This window comes from Hippocampus comes, unplaced genomic scaffold, assembly GCF_001891065.2.
Source record: "Hippocampus comes isolate QL1 unplaced genomic scaffold, H_comes_QL1_v1.1 scaffold49, whole genome shotgun sequence".
NCBI lineage: Eukaryota > Metazoa > Chordata > Actinopteri > Syngnathiformes > Syngnathidae > Hippocampus > Hippocampus comes.
Genome location: NW_017804830.1, coordinates 525,551 through 541,801, shown reverse-complemented (window position 1 = coordinate 541,801; position 16,251 = coordinate 525,551). Strand labels below are relative to the sequence as shown.

Here is a 16,251-nt window from a genome sequence, read left to right as displayed (position 1 = left end):
CGACACGCTCACAAACGCTCGCCCCGGAGCGCCGCGGCACCGCTTCCCCGTCGTCGGACGTCGCCGCGTCACCCGAAAGTCCGCCCGGCGCGGACAGCCCCGTCAGCGCCGCTGCTGCCGCGACAACCACCCCCAAACCGCACATGAACGAGACCAGCTTCTGACGGCCCATGTGACAAGCAGGAACAGTGACGTGCCAGTCAACACACACATACACGCACCCTCCAGCCCCAGGTCCAAAATATTGGAGTGTCTCACCAGCTTCTGAAAGCCACGTGACAGTGAGGAGCCAACTGGAATTGCTTCCTGTCCGGTTGCCATGGTTACCACACCAACACAGCAAAAAAAAAAAAAAAAAAAGAATACGTGTTGCCAGTGCTGCCTGTCAATCAAATCTGTTTTTTTTTTTCAATGGCCCCTCCCATTGTGAACATCAACTACTTGCATTGCTAACGGCGGGGGGCGCTACGGAGCCATGTTTGCAAATGGGCGGGAACCCAATATTTGATTTCGCTGCCTCCAAGTGCCCAAATAACATTGTGTGTTGGGGGTTTTTTCAAGGTGGGGTGTTACACGTTCGTCATTGTGACTTCTTTTTGTAAGTAACAAGAGTTTCTCCCTCTGTGCTATGCAATAAATAAACCAACATAAAGGGATTCTTGGAACCAAGTGCGCGCACGCTTTTTTCTGGGGAAAAAAAAGCTAAATTTGGCTTGGAAAAAAAAGTCACTTGATTTTTCCCATATCTCTTTCTTGGCCATGAACTGAGCACTTTGGCAAACATCTTCTGACTCACCGAGTTGCAAACGCAGCGATTCTCGCGTCTCGGTCAATGACACGCCCGCCGTGCGGAACCCAGAAATATATGCGCAGCCACCAGAAGGCGCGATTGGCTCAAATCTGAGGGTGGGTGGCCCGACTTTGCGGATTGTGCAAGTTTCATCGGGATCCATGGCACACTTTGATTGTTTATGAATGAATTTGCGTCGCGGACTTGGAAGTCATCGCCTGCAGTGACGTGCGCGCGTCTCATCTCCGGGCGACTTTGAACGAGCCCGTGCCTTTGCCTTCACTTTTGAATCACACCACTCAGAGCCATTTAGAGCGCCACGCTCATCAAGGAATGCTTCGGAGACGGTGCAAATTCAGAGTCGGACAGATTGCAAAGCATCAAAAACCCACCCCCCAAATAAATAAATACCTCACTGCTCATAATCCCGATGACTTGTATTGTTTGTGACCGGCGCTTCAACCGCAAGTCCCATCAGCATGTGGACATGCTTCTCACAGGTGAAAAAAAAAAAGAGTCCACCGCAAACCGTCCCAATCGCAAGGCCACACTCCCTTTCATCGAAGAGACCAAGCGTGTGTCCGCGCACGCGCAATAGCGCCTTTGTTGGCCCATCAAGATGAGTTACGATCGAGTCCCACCAACTGGCACATGAGCGATAAAGTGCTTGTCGACGGAAGCCCATTTTCAAGGGCGAGGTTTCAAAGTAAGATTTGATATTAAGGTGCGGGTTTTAAACAAGGGTTAGGGTTTCAAACTGGGATCAAAAGAAGTGTGAAGTCATTTTAGAAAATCCCCAAATGACATATTTTTCTGTTACAAGTCAAATATATTTTTTTAATCCATGAAATAAAGCATGAAAAGAACAATGTCTAGTTCGTAAGTTTGACACAATAAATATTTTCCCGAAGTCGGATCGCGGCCAGCGACAAACGTGGAAATGTGACGTCACTTCAAGTGTCACAATAGCATTGTTAGATAGAGTTGTTGCTAGGGGGACAGCTTTGGGTGAGGGAACAGGAAGTGACGTATGTTCTCCCCGATGTTCCGAGACTGAGTTCCGTACATGTGCTTCCAGAGTTATGTCGATTAAAGACAAGTAAGCAAAACGCTTTAACCGTCCACTCTGTTTGTTTAGAGAGAACAGAACAGAGCGAAACATCAACGACAACAATCGGAAGGCTCGCGATGGAAAGTGGCCATCGCCAGGCAGAAAGCCACGTTTCGCACTCGCCTGAGGGGATCCGGGGATTTTTTTTGGGGGGGGGAGGGGAGGTTGTAGGAAAGAGGAGCTTGTTGGCAAGATGTCCGTCGGACCAAACATGGACGCGACAGACACGGAGTGGAGACGAGACCCATCGGGAGTGGAAGAAGGCAAAGCTGTATGGGCTGCGGCGTTAGCGTTTGCAATTCGACGCTGTGCCGTGCGCTAAATTGCCTGCCGGGGGACGACGTTCACCTTGGCTTGGTGTCCGACATTGTCGTCGCTGAGCGAGTTACGTCGCCTTGTCGGTCGCTCCGCGCGTGAGCTCGGCAGCATTGTGGCTTGCAAAGGACGATTCCACCCATGCACTTGTGTACTTGGAATGTTTTCGTCCGGGATTCCGTCCATGTACACGTGCAATATCTTGAAGCCAGAGGTCTGCTTTTTGTTTTTTTTGCGAGTGCCTGATCATTGGCAAAACGGTTGAGAAAACGGGTCTTCGAAGTGCTCGTAACAAACTGGGCTCGTCAACACCGGCGTGACATTGGTTCGCCTTGCCAAAACGAAACCGTGTCCTTCCAATTTTCAGGTCCGTTGACGTGCCCTCCTCTTTTTTTCTCGTGGCCGCTCCAACAACCGTCGGCCCGAACGCGTCGAACTGTGAACCTGAGTGGCTTGCGTTCAAGTTGAAATCGCTTTAGCTCCAAGTATGACTCAAAAGATGGCTGGCCAAGTTCTCGAGTTGACAAAGATCGACGAGTTGGGCTCGTCTCAACCTCTCCCCACTGTTCAAGGTAAAAAAAAGAAAGAAAGCTTCACACAGCACAGACAGAGGCCTCGATGGATGCCCGTTGCCGAGTGGGCAACGTGAGCACACCGTGGCATCGTGGCCACAGACCTGCAGCAGAGGGCAAGGTGAGAAAAAAGAAGTGGCAGTAGAACGGGCCCAAATCCCAATGTCGGGAGGTAAGGCGGAAAGGCAATTTGGCCAAACGGTGTCTCGCTCCTTCTGGACAACGTGCGCAGAAGCGTTCAAACATCAAAGGTGTTTGCGCAAGTGGATCATTCAAACAAACAGCGCGCTGTTTAGATTTCTGCTCGCATGCGAGGAAGGCCCCAAGTGGCGCTTGTGCACGTGCGCACGTGTTGTTTCAGCGGAGATGCTCGACTTCCCGCCGCCGTGGAGCGCTCGGCCTTTTGCTCGACGCCCCTTCCTGCCATTCTCCTGCGCAGCGAGGCGGTGCGCGGAGTGACAACGGCGCTCGGTCTGGAACGCTTCCTCTTATCTCCTCCGCAGTAAGGTGGAAAAACTTCAAAGCGGTGGCGCATTGTCCAAAAGTTCCCGTTTGGCTTGGAAAACCCCTCGAGCGGGCTCCGCGCCGAGATTTGCGGTGCGCTATTTGCAGCCAAAGTGCAGAAGGTCGCTAAGGCAGGGACAAAAGACGAAGGCGACTTTCAAACACGTGATAAAATGTGTCTTTCCCGGCGTTTTGGTCAAATCCCCAATGAATTGGGGGTCGTACGCTTCGGCCGAGGGGCCGCGGACGCGGGCTCGGTCGAAGCGTGGAACAAGGCCGCAAAAAGGGGCGGGGCGACGGAGCGCTTTGGAGAAATGAAACACGGGATAGTTCAAAAGAGAAAAACAAAGTCTGTATTTGAGCTTTGACTGATGCCAAAGAATTCATTTGGTGCAACTTGAAAATGTGACCTCCGTGTCGCAATGAATTTCTTGAGGTGACGCAGGCGAATGATTTCAAGTGGTGTGAAGTGGAAATCATTCAGTCGGCTCGATGACTGCCCCCAAATCATCCTTTCAATTTAACTCAAACATTTTGGGCCGATGTCCCTCCGTTTGAAATGAACTTGCTTTCCAACTCGCTTTTACGGACTTGTCATCGCTGAAGAACACGACTGAGAAAGTGGCTGCGTGGGGGACATGAAGCATTTCCACCCGACCGCTTAAAACGATTGCTTTCATTCACCTTCAGAAATTTGTCGACATAAAGTTAAAAAATCTTTTTTTTGACATTGGTCCGAGCTGAAATATTAGTGGTGACAGACACGTCAGTCTTTCATTTTTTTTTCCCCCCAGTGATAAGTGCAACTTACGGTCCACCGATTTTTTTTTTCCCCAGTGATAAGTGCGACTCACGGTCCACCACTGCAATCTGCTGCCATCCGTAAATTGCACACTTCCAACACGTCCGCTCCAAGAATCTGAAAAATGATGTTTACACATCACCTCATGATATGAACTTTCATCTCAAACCTTTTTCCTCTTGAACGAGAGGACCAACATGACGTTGGCGCACCGGCTTGGAGTCGAGAGCGAGAGAGAGAGAGAGAGAGAGACAGAGACGCCGCATGGGGAGGAGGGACATCGGACGACGCGGCGGGGGGGCGAACACAAAAGTGAAGATCTCGCAACGTGAAGAGTGACAACGATAACAAGCCTCAAGTCCTGCCGCTTGCCTTTTCTTTCTCTGTGTATGCGGTGAGTAAACTCCTTCTTGCTCGCAACACTTGACTCGGGGACATTTGATGTTTTGTATCCCCCTAAAACAAGCTCGTCACTTTATTTCCATAAACCAGCGCAACTTCTGACCAAGATCATGAAACAATACGCCAGCTAGATTGAGTTGCTTTGCTCGATTGCGTTGTGATCGAGATGCCGCATCTCGGGATGGACTCACGATGGTCTCGTTCCGCTCCAGGAATGTTGGCGGAGTTGCTGCATGAAACGGCCGACGTGCGCGAGTTGTTTGCGCGATAGTTGGAGTGCAAGAATGTGGACTGAACTCGCTTCCTGTGGCGACCGGTTCTGAGAGTTGCGGGCCTTCTCGTGTATCTTCTGCTTTGACTTGAGCGCCGTCCTTACGGGGGTGCCTCGCTGAAGGAGAACGATGCCCCCGGGAAGGAAGGAAGGAAGGAACTCTGTGACTCTCGGTAAACGACGCGGCTAACGGGGAATTTGGTTCGCCCCCGAGCACTTGTGGGGCGTAGCGCCGCGGGAGTCGAAAGAGCCCGAGAGTCGCGGAGCGGCGCGGGTTGGGGAAGTGGCCACAACCCCCTCGAAGACGTTGATTCGCGAAGCACTTGTCGTGGCCACGCCCCCTCGAAGACGTTGATTCGCGAAGCACTTGTCGTGGCCACGCCCCCTCGAAGACGTTGATTCACAAAGCACTTCTCATGGCCTTGACGTTGCTGCTCTTGGTGTGCGGCCTTTTCAGGGATGGGACCTCTGAACGTCTCCGGCCATCTCCCCGTCAACCAGTCCGACGTGAGCAGCGTGTTGACGCGTCAGGTGCTGCCCTCGCTCTACTTCGTGGTGTGCGCGGTGGGCGCGCCGCTCAACGGCGCCGCCGCCTGGATCTTCTTCCGGGTGCCCAGCGACTCCGCCCTGGTGGTGTACCTGAAGAACATGGTGGTGGCCGACCTCCTGATGCTGGCCACCTTCCCCTTCCGGGCGGCGGCGCAGCTGGGGCTGGGCGGCTGGCGGCTGCAGGCGCTCACGTGCCGCTACACGTCGGTGCTCTTCTACTCGTCCATGTACGCGGGCATCCTCTTCATGGGCCTCATCAGCCTGGAACGCTACGTCAAGATCGTGCGTCCCCCGGGCTCGGCGTGGGGCCACGTCCTGCAGAGCGCGGGCGCGGCCCGGGTCCTGGCGCTGCTCGGCTGGGGCCTCCTCGCCCTGTGCGCGCTGCCCAACGCCGCGCTGGCCGGCCGGCCGGCCGACCGGGAGACGTCTCGCCGCTGCATGAGGCTGAAAAGCCCGCTGGGGGTCCAGTGGCACCGGGCGTCCACCTTCTTCAGCGTGGGCCTGTTCTGGCTCACCGCGCTGGTTCTGGCTTTCTGCTACTCCTCCATCACCCGTCGCATCTACCGCTCCTACCGCCGCGTCAGCCGCGGCAGCGACGACGTGCGGCGCAAGTCCAACCGCAGCATCTTCTGCCTCCTGGCCGTCTTCCTCGTCTGCTTCGTGCCCTACCACGTCTGCCGCGTGCCCTACACCCTCAGCCAGATGCCCGGGTCCGCTTTCAGCCGGGGCTCGCGCTTCCTGCTCTTCCAGGCCAAGGAAGCCACGCTCTTCCTGTCCGCCGTCAACGTCTGCCTGGATCCCGTCATCTACTTCCTCATGTGCCGGAGGTTCCGAGAGTCTTTGCTGGGGAAGCTCGCGGCAGGGGACGGGACCGTCTCTCTCGCCGCCGCGCCCAGTCTCAGCAACATTTAGCGCCGTCGTAGGTCGGGGGAAACGTCCCGGGAAACTCGGGAAGCAGCCACACGCTCGAGAGGAACCTGACACGAGCGGCTGGCGGCCAAGTCGGAGAGGACCCGAAGAGATGAGGACTCATGAGAGAGAGCAAGCGAGGAGACGAGGGAAGGTGAGAAGAGAGAAAGGTAAAGGTCGCTTGCTGTGAGGGGACCACTTGAGCATGAGAGCTCGAGGAGACGAGGGAAGGTGAGAAGAGAGAAAGGTCGCTTGCTGTGAGGGGACCATTTGAGCCTGAGAGCTTTTGCATCGTCTCTCTCATTTGTACTTGAAAGCACAAATAAAAGCGCTTTAAACTTAAAACGGTCACTCAAAAAACAAAAACCCCACATCTCGTTTGTTGTTCATCCCAAACTAAAATCACAGCGGTCAATCATCCATCAAGATCGAGCAAAAAAAGCGCTTTAAACTTAAAACGGTCACTCAAAAAAAACCCACATTTCGTTTGTTGTTCATCCAAAACTAAAATCGCAGCGGTCAATCACCCATCAAGATCGAGCACTGACTTGATGGATTCGTCGCAGAGCCGCGCCGCGTGCCGTGTTTCATTTTTAGTGCACTTTACCGCCCCCTCGCGGACACTTGAGGCGCGCAACGCTGACTTCGGGTTCTGTCGTCTGCAGTTGTGCGACGTCACCAAAAGAGGGCAGTGCGGTCACGCTTAAACCAACTCAAAACGTCACCTCGCCGTCGGCGGAAACGGTGACGTCTTTTACCAATGAACCGTTGCGGGCGGGCGGAGGCTTTGTAAATTTTCCTCGCCCTTCTCCCGTGAGCCGATCGGACAATCCGTGAGCTCACTGTCACGCTTCGGCGCGAGTGCGCAGAAGCGACGCTCCAAAGCGGGCGTTTTGGAGCGGGCGTGTCGCGTCCATTCGCCAAACCCGCCCGAAAAAGTCTGCCGTCTTCACCCAAGGGCTAGGAGCAAAAGCTCAACGGTGGAGAACCGCTACCGAAAGTCTCAACACGCGTCCCACCTGTGTCGACTGGGAAAAGATTATTTGCTGGCGATTGGTTGTCGTTTTTCGAACATGAAGCTTTTTCTCCCCTCGCGAACGTCAAATCGTGGCCAATCGGCGCCCCAAGGGGTGCTGCGGCGACGGCTTCGACGTTGTCAGAGGTTGACGTCGAGCTCAGGTGGATTTTTGTAGTTTTCTGACCCTGAGCCACGCAAAGCTTGTTTACACGAAGCGTTGGAATGTCCCGAAAGTCAATGCCACTTCCACATTATTGAGAAAAAGGATGTGGAAGTCGCTCGTATGCGCGGCAAACGGCGGCCGTACTCAACAAGGCGACCGTCGGTGAGCGGTGGGTGGATCGGTTGTCCGTGTGCGCTCTGCCATTGACTGGCGAGCAGTCCCGGGTTTGTCCGGCGATGGGTCATTTTTGGGTGTGGGTTGGTCGGCCCTCCCAAGACGTTGCAACACCTCCAAAAGCAAGACAAAGTCACGCTCGCTTGAACGGAATACGCCTTCGTTGGAAAGCTGCCCCTGCGAGCGCGCGTGTTTGTCATGCAAATGACGCGTACACCGCAGCAGATCAGGCGGCGGCGCAGGAGGAAGTGGCGAGCAGTCGAGCGCACATACTGGAGGTGAGTTGACAAGCTCCTGCGTATCACGTCTGCGTGTGTGTGTGTGCGTGTGTGTGGCCTTGGTGGCGGTTTGACATTTTGAAGGAAGCGTCTGAGCGTTCTCTTGTCTTTTCTGCAAGAAGGCCAGCGTTAACATCTCGGGTCCCTTTTGTGGCGTTCCGAAGCTATTTGAGGATAGTTTGGACGTGTTTGGAGGTTCCGAGGCCTCCTCATGTCTGTAAACACGGCCGAGTGCATTCCAGTCCCCGTTTGGAGAGCCCGGGAGTGGTTGCGCCCCCCCATCCCCCCATCCCACCCCTCAGGTGTGCAGCTGTCCAGAAATTGGCTTCGATCCCGAATCATTCCTTCAAGCCAACTTTGCCAACATCGCCGAAGCAAACGCTACTTTTGAGCAGCGGCGTCAGCAGCGAACCGTTTGCGTCGTTGCCGCCGAGCCGGTAAAGGACGACCTCGGACGATGACTTCCTGAAAAGTGACAAACCGGTGTTGTGTTCCCGTGCTCCGAGAGAGCCCTCCCACACGCGAGCATCCCTTTTACTTGGGGTGGACATCGAGGCCCCTCTGCGCTCCCGTCCTCTCGTCCGACTTTTCGCGAGAAGCCATCCGGAAAGGTCGCGGCGCCCCACAACAGAAATGTTGTTTCCCTTCCTCTCACTCGCAGTCCGTCCCGGCGTTCCTCGCGCAGAGCACGGAAGTTTCCGCATCTCCTCCCGAGGATCCGCAACCATGAGCGCGGTGGTCGGAGCGCCCGCGCCCTTCAACCGGTCTTCCAACGAGAGCTTTTCCACGTGCGGGTACCCGCCCGCCGCCTGGACCCGTCACATCTTCGCGGCCGTCTACAGCCTGGTCTTCCTGGTGAGACTCTTCCAAAACGACATGTCGGACGCACGCATAGATCTCTTTTTTAACGGTGCGCAAACGTGGCCGAATGGCGAAAACGAGTCGTCACGCGAGAGTTCGTCGGGCCGGCTTCGGCACAAAGCCGCCGTCCTCAAGCGGCCTCCCGCCCCTCAAGGTCTCGATTTGTGTCAAGCAGACGGGCCTGCTGCTGAACGGCCTGACGCTGAAGGTGTTCCTGCTGGGCGCCCGCTCGTCGCGCTGCGTCACCGTCTACCTGAAGAACCTGGCGGCGGCCGACTTCTTGCTGAGCCTTTGCCTTCCCTTCCGCATCGCCAGGCACGCCGGCGCTTCGCAGCCGCCGCTTCGGTCCTACTGCAGCTTCGGCGCGCCCGCCTTCTACCTCAACATGTACGCCAGCATCCTGTTCATGGGATACATTGCCACCCACAGGTACGCCTTGCGCCGGGTGAAACAGTGAAACGGGGAAAGGAAAAACGGCGCTTTTGCCAACGGGCCGGCCACGGGCGTTCCGCCGCCCGTTTTCTGCGGCGTCGCTCACGGGCCGCTCCCGCCAGGTACCTGAAGATCGTCCACCCTTTGGGAACTCCTCTGCTGCAATCGGTGCGGGCGGCTCACGTCGTCTCGGCGGCCACGTGGCTCGTCCTCCTCGCCGTGGCGGGCGCTTACGTCATCCTGTCGCTGGTCGCTCCGGAGGCTCCTGCGCCGCTGATCGCCGGCGTCGCGAGCTGCGACGACCTCCAAAGCGGACAGCTCAAGCGCCTCTACAAGGTTGGCCCATTTTGAGTTGGATTTTTAATGCTGACGTTTGGCATTTGAATGTGCGACGGGACAAACGAGCCCGGAAGTTGCCGAGTCAGTCGACTGGCTTACGGACGATTGATCGATTGATTGATTGAGTTGGTCAACTGGTTGGTTGGTTGGCTAAGTGATGAGCAAGTCAGTCGGTGAGACAATTGATTCAAGGGGTTGGTTGGTTGGTTGGCAGGTAAACTGGTCAGCAGCTTTGGCACTCGATTCGATGGCTGTTTTAATCTGCGGACCGATGAACAAGAGTTGCCCTCCCTCTCCGGAGAAGCCTTTCGTTTTCAGCGTGTTCAACAAGCGCCGCCGGAGCGAAAATTGGGCCCACGACGGCGGCCCGGATGGCCAAGCGGCTGGAATTAAGTGGCCTTTTCCCTTTTTCTCCCAAGGCGGTGCACGGCTTCTCCACCGCCGTCTTCCTGCTGGTTCTGCTGGCGCTGCTCTTCTTCTACAGCAGCACCTCCCGCAGGCTGGCGGCGGCGCAGCGGCGGCGGGCGGCGTCCTCCGCCGCCCGCAAGCTGCTCAAGTCCCGCAGGAACATCCTGGCCCTGGTGAGCGTCTTCTGCGTGTGTTTCGTGCCCTACCACCTGGTGCGCCTGCCCTACGCCGTGCTCAAGCCGTCCGGCTGCTCGGCCAGGTTGGCTTTTTTCTACCTGAAGGACGCCACCGTCGCAGTGTCCGTCCTCAACGTCTGCCTGGACCCGCTCATCTACTTCCTGTTCTGCGACGCCTTCCGGGAGCAGCTCGGCCGCGGCCGCGCGCTCGGCTCCGGCGAACGGACGAGCGGCGGCCGAACGCTGAGGAAGATGTCCGACCTCCCGTCCAGTGGTTTGTTGACTTGAACGTCGCCTTGTTTCTATGACGACGGCGAGAGCGTTTCAATCGTTCCAAATCGCTTCGATGACGGAGCAGGACCTTGACTCGCGAGGACCGCAACTTGCGAGTTTTCCCAGCCAATCTGCAAATAGGCGGGGCTTAACGCGACGGTGGTGACTTGAGATACAAGTTGAATTGATGACGTGACCACGCTCGCGACTCAGATCATCTTTTCCCATTGAAATGAATGCAAGTGCCTCTGTTCCAGCCTTCCTTAAAACGCAAACACAAATGTTGAATTTTAATGAGTAAAGAAATATTAGTGATTAAAAAAAAAGTTTTGTTCAAAAACATATTAAGACATGACATGGTTCCATTTTAAAAGAATAAACCGTTTTTTTTCATCCTGCATCAATGGAAAGGTCTTTGCGCTTGTCTTCTGCTGTGCCCACCTTGACCACCGGGAGTCACTGTAAGAGAGACAGGATTGTTCATGAAGCCATCACTCCTCTCAGCTCAGCGTTGCGGCACTAATACTGGTTCATCTCGGCAGCAGATGAAGGATATCTGACCGTTAATTACGATGGCAGCCGGTTTGGCGAGCGTCTCAGCCTTGACCCCAGACGCGAATTGACCTCTTGGCGTGGTATGACTGCACGCAAAGGCGATGCAAGAAAAAGAAGGACTGTTGACTAATTTCCAAGTTGTTCCTGAACGCATCGTTCAGGCACACAGGAGCAAGTGCTTGTTCTTCGATTGGCCGGGCTCGCTTTCGGTGCAGATTCAGAGCGGCGACAGCGGCGTCTTTTCTTTCACCGCTTTGAAGCAAATGCGGCGGGGTCGCCAGCAACGATCTTCTCCGTTTTTCTTTTCACTTGACAATGCCTTCAAGCCGAGTTTTGGCCAAAGCAACGCCGATGAGAACAACCACAAAAAGTGCCATTTTGGAACAGATTTTCTGCCAAATGAAAACGGCTACGCAGGAAACATGAAGAAGAAGCGCCATTTCGTCGAGGCTGTGCACCTTGGGAAAAAAAAAAAAGGAGTGAGGTGGACACTTGTGCCGCCATCGATGCCAAACATTGCGTTCAAAAAAAAAAAAACGAAATTCAAATTCAAACGGAGGCAGCCCACAGCCGCAGGACTTCTTCTCCTTTTTAGGCCAGCGAGAAGCGGGCCGACGGCCGAGCGAGCGAGAGAGGAAGCCCGCCCGGGTCATTTGGTGTCGTGGGAACGGCTGGAAAGTCAACACGAAAGCAGGGGGGGCGGGGGGGGCTTTCAATGGGAGCCGCCGACGTCACTTTTGAACGGGCCCGCTCGACCATCTCGCGCGCCTCCTCTTCGCTTCTTCTGCTGGCGCGCGTTTGGCTCGTTGGCGCGGCGCGACTCGATCCGGACGCGAGCGGCGGAGCTTAACGACGGACCTGGGAAAGAATTCGAGGCATCCCGCGAGTGGCTGCCGGCCTTCGACTCGAGTCCGAGTTCAATCGGGCCAGCCAGCGAGCGTCACTTTTGCTTTGCCCTTCTTTTCTCACCAGGCCCTCTTTCATGGAGTCAGTGTCAAGAACACCCCCCAAAAAGCGTGCATTTATTCATACATTTTTGTAAAAGTGCAATCACTTTTACGAAGATGTCTCTCATTCATGCATTGAGTCGTCTCGTTCAAAGTGTGCTTCATTGATTGTTGATGCAATCCCCCCAAGAATCAACGCGAAATGCCGCCATGAAAAACGATTCCTCCTCGTTTTCTTCACGACGTGAAACGAGTCGAAATGTCTTCGCTCAGGAGCGGATGCGAGCGCTTCCACATTTCAAGACACGACCCCCCACGACTCGATCGGACCCTCGCCGCACCGTGACCGCCATCCGGTTCTGCATTTCCGTCGGCGTCTTTGCTGCGCATTTTGCTGGCTTCGCGTCGTCAACTTGCGACACGTGGCTTCGGCCTGCTTGTGCGTGCGTGCGTGAGATCTGAGCAGGCAGTGGTGAAGCCCTCTCGCTGTCTGACTCAAGAAGAAGACAAATGAAACGTGAGTCATCTCAGTCTGCGGCGGGGGGGGGGGCAGTTGGATTGTCAGAATCTGTCTGGCATACGCGAGCGGCGGGTCCTTCTGCCAACGATTCTGTTTGAGAGTTTCTTTCTGCCGCAAGTGTGCGTGCTTGTGATGCCCCACGTCGTTTTTCAAAGACAGTTTGGGTGACAAGCGCACGCTTGCTTGCGCCCGATGTCGTTTGGAGTGATCGGCTGGATGACGCGCTTGACTTTGGAGTCAGTCCATCCTCCATCAAGCGTCTCCAGTCGCTCCAGAATGCCGCTGCTGGCCTCTGGACTGCAACTCGGAAGAGGGAGCGCATCCCTCCTCCTCCTCCTCGGGCATCCCTTTCACTGGCTCCCGATACATTTTTCAGTTCTATTTCAGATGCTATTTTTTGTTATTTTGTTGTTGTTTTTTTCCAATCTTGAAACGGCCGCGCCCCACCCGACCTCTCGGGGACGGAGCCTCGTCGCTCGCTTTGGAATGAACGTTTGGCGAGCCCCCTCGCTGACAGTCTTGAACATTCGTCATTTTGAGTCTTTGGCTTTTGACTCGGCATGAGACTTGATTTTTTTTTGAAGTCGGCCTGTTTCTGAAGGAGCCGAGGGACGTCGTGAACGTTGTTTGGGAAGAGGATGCAAGCGGCGGAGCAAAAGAGCCCGGCGGAACTCCGGCCGCAAACTTTTTCGACGCCGACCGCGCGGTCCCTCTCGCTTTGCCGCTAAATCCGAACCGGTGCGAAGGCCGAGGGGGCCGCGTTGCCCCTTTGCTCACTCCTGACCTTTGACCTCTGCGAAGAGGAGGCGGGCGATCGCGCCGGGGGAACTGGCAACAGGAATGTCGGCCGGCGGTCTTGGAATAACACACAAAAAGGGGCCGGCTCAGCACTTTTCGCCGCGCCCGGCGTCCTTCGGTGGCGGCGGCTCTTTGTCTGCTTCCGTTTGTGTTTGGACGCTTTGCGTGCACGCGTGTGCGTTTGTCCACTCGTAAGAAGCCGTCAATGAAGCAAAGAGAAAAGACGCCCGCCTGGGACAAGGCCATGTCACGCCGCTTTTTTTTTTTTCCTGGTCCCTTTTTGTGTATCTCGTGCTTTTGCGTGCATGCCGTCTGTCTCTGGTTCTCAATGCGCCCCCCCCAAAAAAAAAAACAAAAATCGGACTTATTTTTGTGTGTGGAAACGCTTTTCGGTGTTGCTTCTCGGCTTGTGTGAGGCACATTGACTTGAATAGAAGCCGCCTTGCCTTGCTTTGCCCCGTCCGCCATCTTGGCTCAATTTTGATGGTGTGGATGAAGCGGGCACCGGTTTCACCGATTGCCACAAAATTGGCTCGATGTTTGGAGTGTCACGTAAGCACGTAGGCGCAGGACCAAAGTCGTCACTTTGGACGTCGGCGCTGCTCGGCACGTTTGGCTCCCGCACGAATGGCTGCACTTGACTTGCATTTCTGCTGTCTTGTCTGTGGCGCGTGCGAGATGCCATCTGACACGCGTGCGCGCCCGCAGTCCACAATCAGTGGTGCCTGAGTGTTTGCTCGCGTGTGGATGATGTACAAACTGACCTCAAGTTGTTGTTGTTTGTTTGTTTTCCCCTTCAACAGATTTTTGCCAAAAAGACACTTTTGAGCGTATGTTTGCGTGTGTGGGGAAGTATGTTTTCGCGTGAGCGGTGTGTGCACGCGCAGTACACACACAGACGCATCCGTAAAGGATGTGTGTGCGAGTGTCTGCTTTGTCTCGTGAGTCAGCTCAAAGGCAATTGACGGCGCCATTTACGGCGACGATGTCAGCAAATCTCCAAAGATGAGAAACATTCCACGCAGCTTTTCTTTTTTTCTTTTTTTTTTTTTTTTTCCTGTCGCTGCGCACGACTTTTCCTGCGCTTGCGAGCAGCTGGCGCCTCTCTTTCTCTTTCTCTCTCTCTCGCTCTTTCTCTCGGACCTCCTCCATCGCTGCCTTCCCTCCCTCCCTCTCTCTCTCTCTCCTTTCCTCCCTCCCTCCATCCGTCCCTTCCTCCCCCGCGGCTCGCTCAGTCGCAGCGGATCGGACGCCGCCGTGCAGGGCGCCCGCGCGGACTTGGTCGAGCCGCGGCGGCGGGTGAGACTCGCTTGCGCCGAGGAAACGTCACGCGGGCCGATGGAGCCTTCCGGAGCTTTTTGGAGCGCTGGCGTGCGAGCCGAGGGGTCGCGCGCGCGCGCGTGAGTGGCAAGAAATTGCGCGGAGGCGACGAAGGCTCATCTGGAAGGCAGGTCAGGCTCCTCGCGCGTTTGTTTCGCTTGCGCTTGAAATGCAACGAGAAAAAAAAAAAGTTGCTCGACCTTTGATGGGGACGAGGCATGGCGTTGTCCGCCCGCAGTTAGCCCGGCGACCCGCCGGGGGCAGCGCCGAGGCTTCGAACGGGTCCGCTCCGAACAAAAACGATTGTTGACTGCGCGTCGACGATGGCGATGACGTCACTTGGAAACTCAAACGTCAAACTGCCACTTTACAAAATTGTACCCTGCCTGGGATAAAATACCGCTTGAGTGGCAAAAAAAGGAAGGCTTGGTTGAAAAGAGAGAGGCGGCTTCAGAATTGGGATTTCAATTGTGAGTCTTGACTCTCTCACTCCCCCAAAGTCAACTTTAAAAATAAAATTTCTGCTATATGTATAGATGGATATAGATCTATTTTTTCTTCTTCTTATTATTTTTTTTAAGAAGCATTTATGGTAATACACTCCTGGGAAAAAAAAATGTTGCCCCAGGCGCCAGTTTCACTGATTGAGGTGAAATTGGGTGCGCTCGTTGATCATAATCGGGCGCACCCAAAAAGTCTGAAGCACCCACGTGCAAAATAGAACAGGTCGGCCAATTTGGTTTGAAGCGGCGTTTTTTTTGGAAGGAAAAGGCTTCGTGGCGGCGATACATATGCCAGTTGATTGACATCTCCAAATGGATCATTTTGTGATCGTGTTTTGCCCCTTCGCGGTTGCCCTGACAGCGCGCCAGCGCAACCCGTGGCGGCATCAGCGGCCTTGCAGTAGTAGCTCGGCGTCCTTACCGGCGCGCCATCCGCACGTCGTGCCTGCATGCGTGCGAAAAGTCGCGCCTCGGCCCTCACTCTGCGCGCGCGCCTTGTTTAGGTTACTTCCTGTTCCTGTGACCTCATCGCATCATGCCTGAGGGTTCGCGTCGCGGGAGTTCCAGATCGTCCAGCAATGCCGGTGAGAGCCTCTCCGCCGTGGGGTTTTGTTTGGGCAAGTTGAAGCCGATGAGGTGGAAGAAAGTTGATCTTCAGTCTGAGTCAGGCGGAAACATGGCGTTGCTTCCGATGCTTCTCCATTGATGTCGCCGTTTTTGTCACGTGACATCGAATTGGCCTCGGCGTTTGCCCATTCCCAAGCAAAACTGCGTCATCTGTTGCCTCCTCAGTCCTCTCCAATTTGTAGTGCCAACGCTTTCATTTTGTCACACACACACACACACACACACACACAAAGGAAGGAAGTTGCATGCTTTGTGGCGATGGAAACTTGAGTGTCGGAAGACAATGGTAAGAAAAGTCCACTTTACTTGTGCTGATGCTGAGCAGAGAAAGGAAACAAGCAGAAAATCAAGCAACGCCCCAGATAAGCTGCAGCAGAAAAAGGGGGAGCATTTCTAGGAAGGGGGAGGCGGCCAGACGCGGCTGAAGAAGAATCCCTCCAAGCTCAACTTAAAAAAAAAAAAAAAAAGTTCTCTCGGTGAAACTAGACTCGGGTCCCCATCCGGCCCCGCCCACCTTCAGGCTGTCACACCTGCGTCTGAAGGCTCACCGGGAGCGCCGAACAGAGAGATGCCGCCAGCGAGGTTACGTGGGGACGAAGGCAGGCGGGCGCCCAAGCGCCCGCTGACCCCGCAA

General features: G+C 55.1%; 3 protein-coding genes across 3 annotated transcripts in view; all 3 read left to right on the top strand.

Annotated features, from left to right (window-relative positions):
• The window catches only part of shkbp1 (SH3KBP1 binding protein 1), an 8,213-nt gene extending 7,544 nt beyond the window's left edge, over positions 1-669 (top strand). Inside the window, 1 exon segment of the mRNA XM_019867793.1 lies at positions 1-669. This exon segment is cut by the window's left edge and continues 39 nt beyond it. Within this exon segment, the coding sequence (XP_019723352.1) occupies positions 1-164 (164 nt within the window). The 3' untranslated portion in view covers positions 165-669.
• Positions 670-4,130: 3,461 nt separating this feature from the next.
• LOC109514257 (uncharacterized) lies at positions 4,131-11,019 on the top strand. Its single transcript, XM_019867189.1, has 7 exons — positions 4,131-4,488; positions 5,225-6,227; positions 7,803-7,858; positions 8,520-8,713; positions 8,895-9,148; positions 9,274-9,487; positions 9,910-11,019. The coding sequence occupies exons 2-7, from the start codon at positions 5,227-5,229 to the stop codon at positions 10,360-10,362; spliced, it is 2,172 nt and encodes a 723-aa protein (XP_019722748.1). The 5' UTR covers positions 4,131-4,488; positions 5,225-5,226; the 3' UTR covers positions 10,363-11,019.
• Positions 11,020-14,356: 3,337 nt separating this feature from the next.
• Positions 14,357-16,251, top strand: part of plekhg2 (pleckstrin homology domain containing, family G (with RhoGef domain) member 2) — an 11,689-nt gene continuing 9,794 nt past the window's right edge. Inside the window, exons 1-2 of the mRNA XM_019867179.1 lie at positions 14,357-14,618; positions 15,494-15,574. Of these exons, the coding sequence (XP_019722738.1) occupies positions 15,526-15,574 (49 nt within the window). The 5' untranslated portion in view covers positions 14,357-14,618; positions 15,494-15,525. The remainder of the gene's footprint in view (positions 14,619-15,493; positions 15,575-16,251) is intronic.

Excerpts from the sequence above, each read along its gene's own strand:
- LOC109514257 (XM_019867189.1), top strand. The coding sequence starts at position 5,227 with ATGGGACCTCTGAACGTCTCCGGCCATCTCCCCGTCAACCAGTCCGAC. Across the intron at positions 6,228-7,802 it reads CCCAGTCTCAGCAACATTTA|CAGATCAGGCGGCGGCGCAG; the intron begins GCGCCGTCGTAG and ends CGTACACCGCAG. Across the intron at positions 8,714-8,894 it reads TCTACAGCCTGGTCTTCCTG|ACGGGCCTGCTGCTGAACGG; the intron begins GTGAGACTCTTC and ends TGTGTCAAGCAG.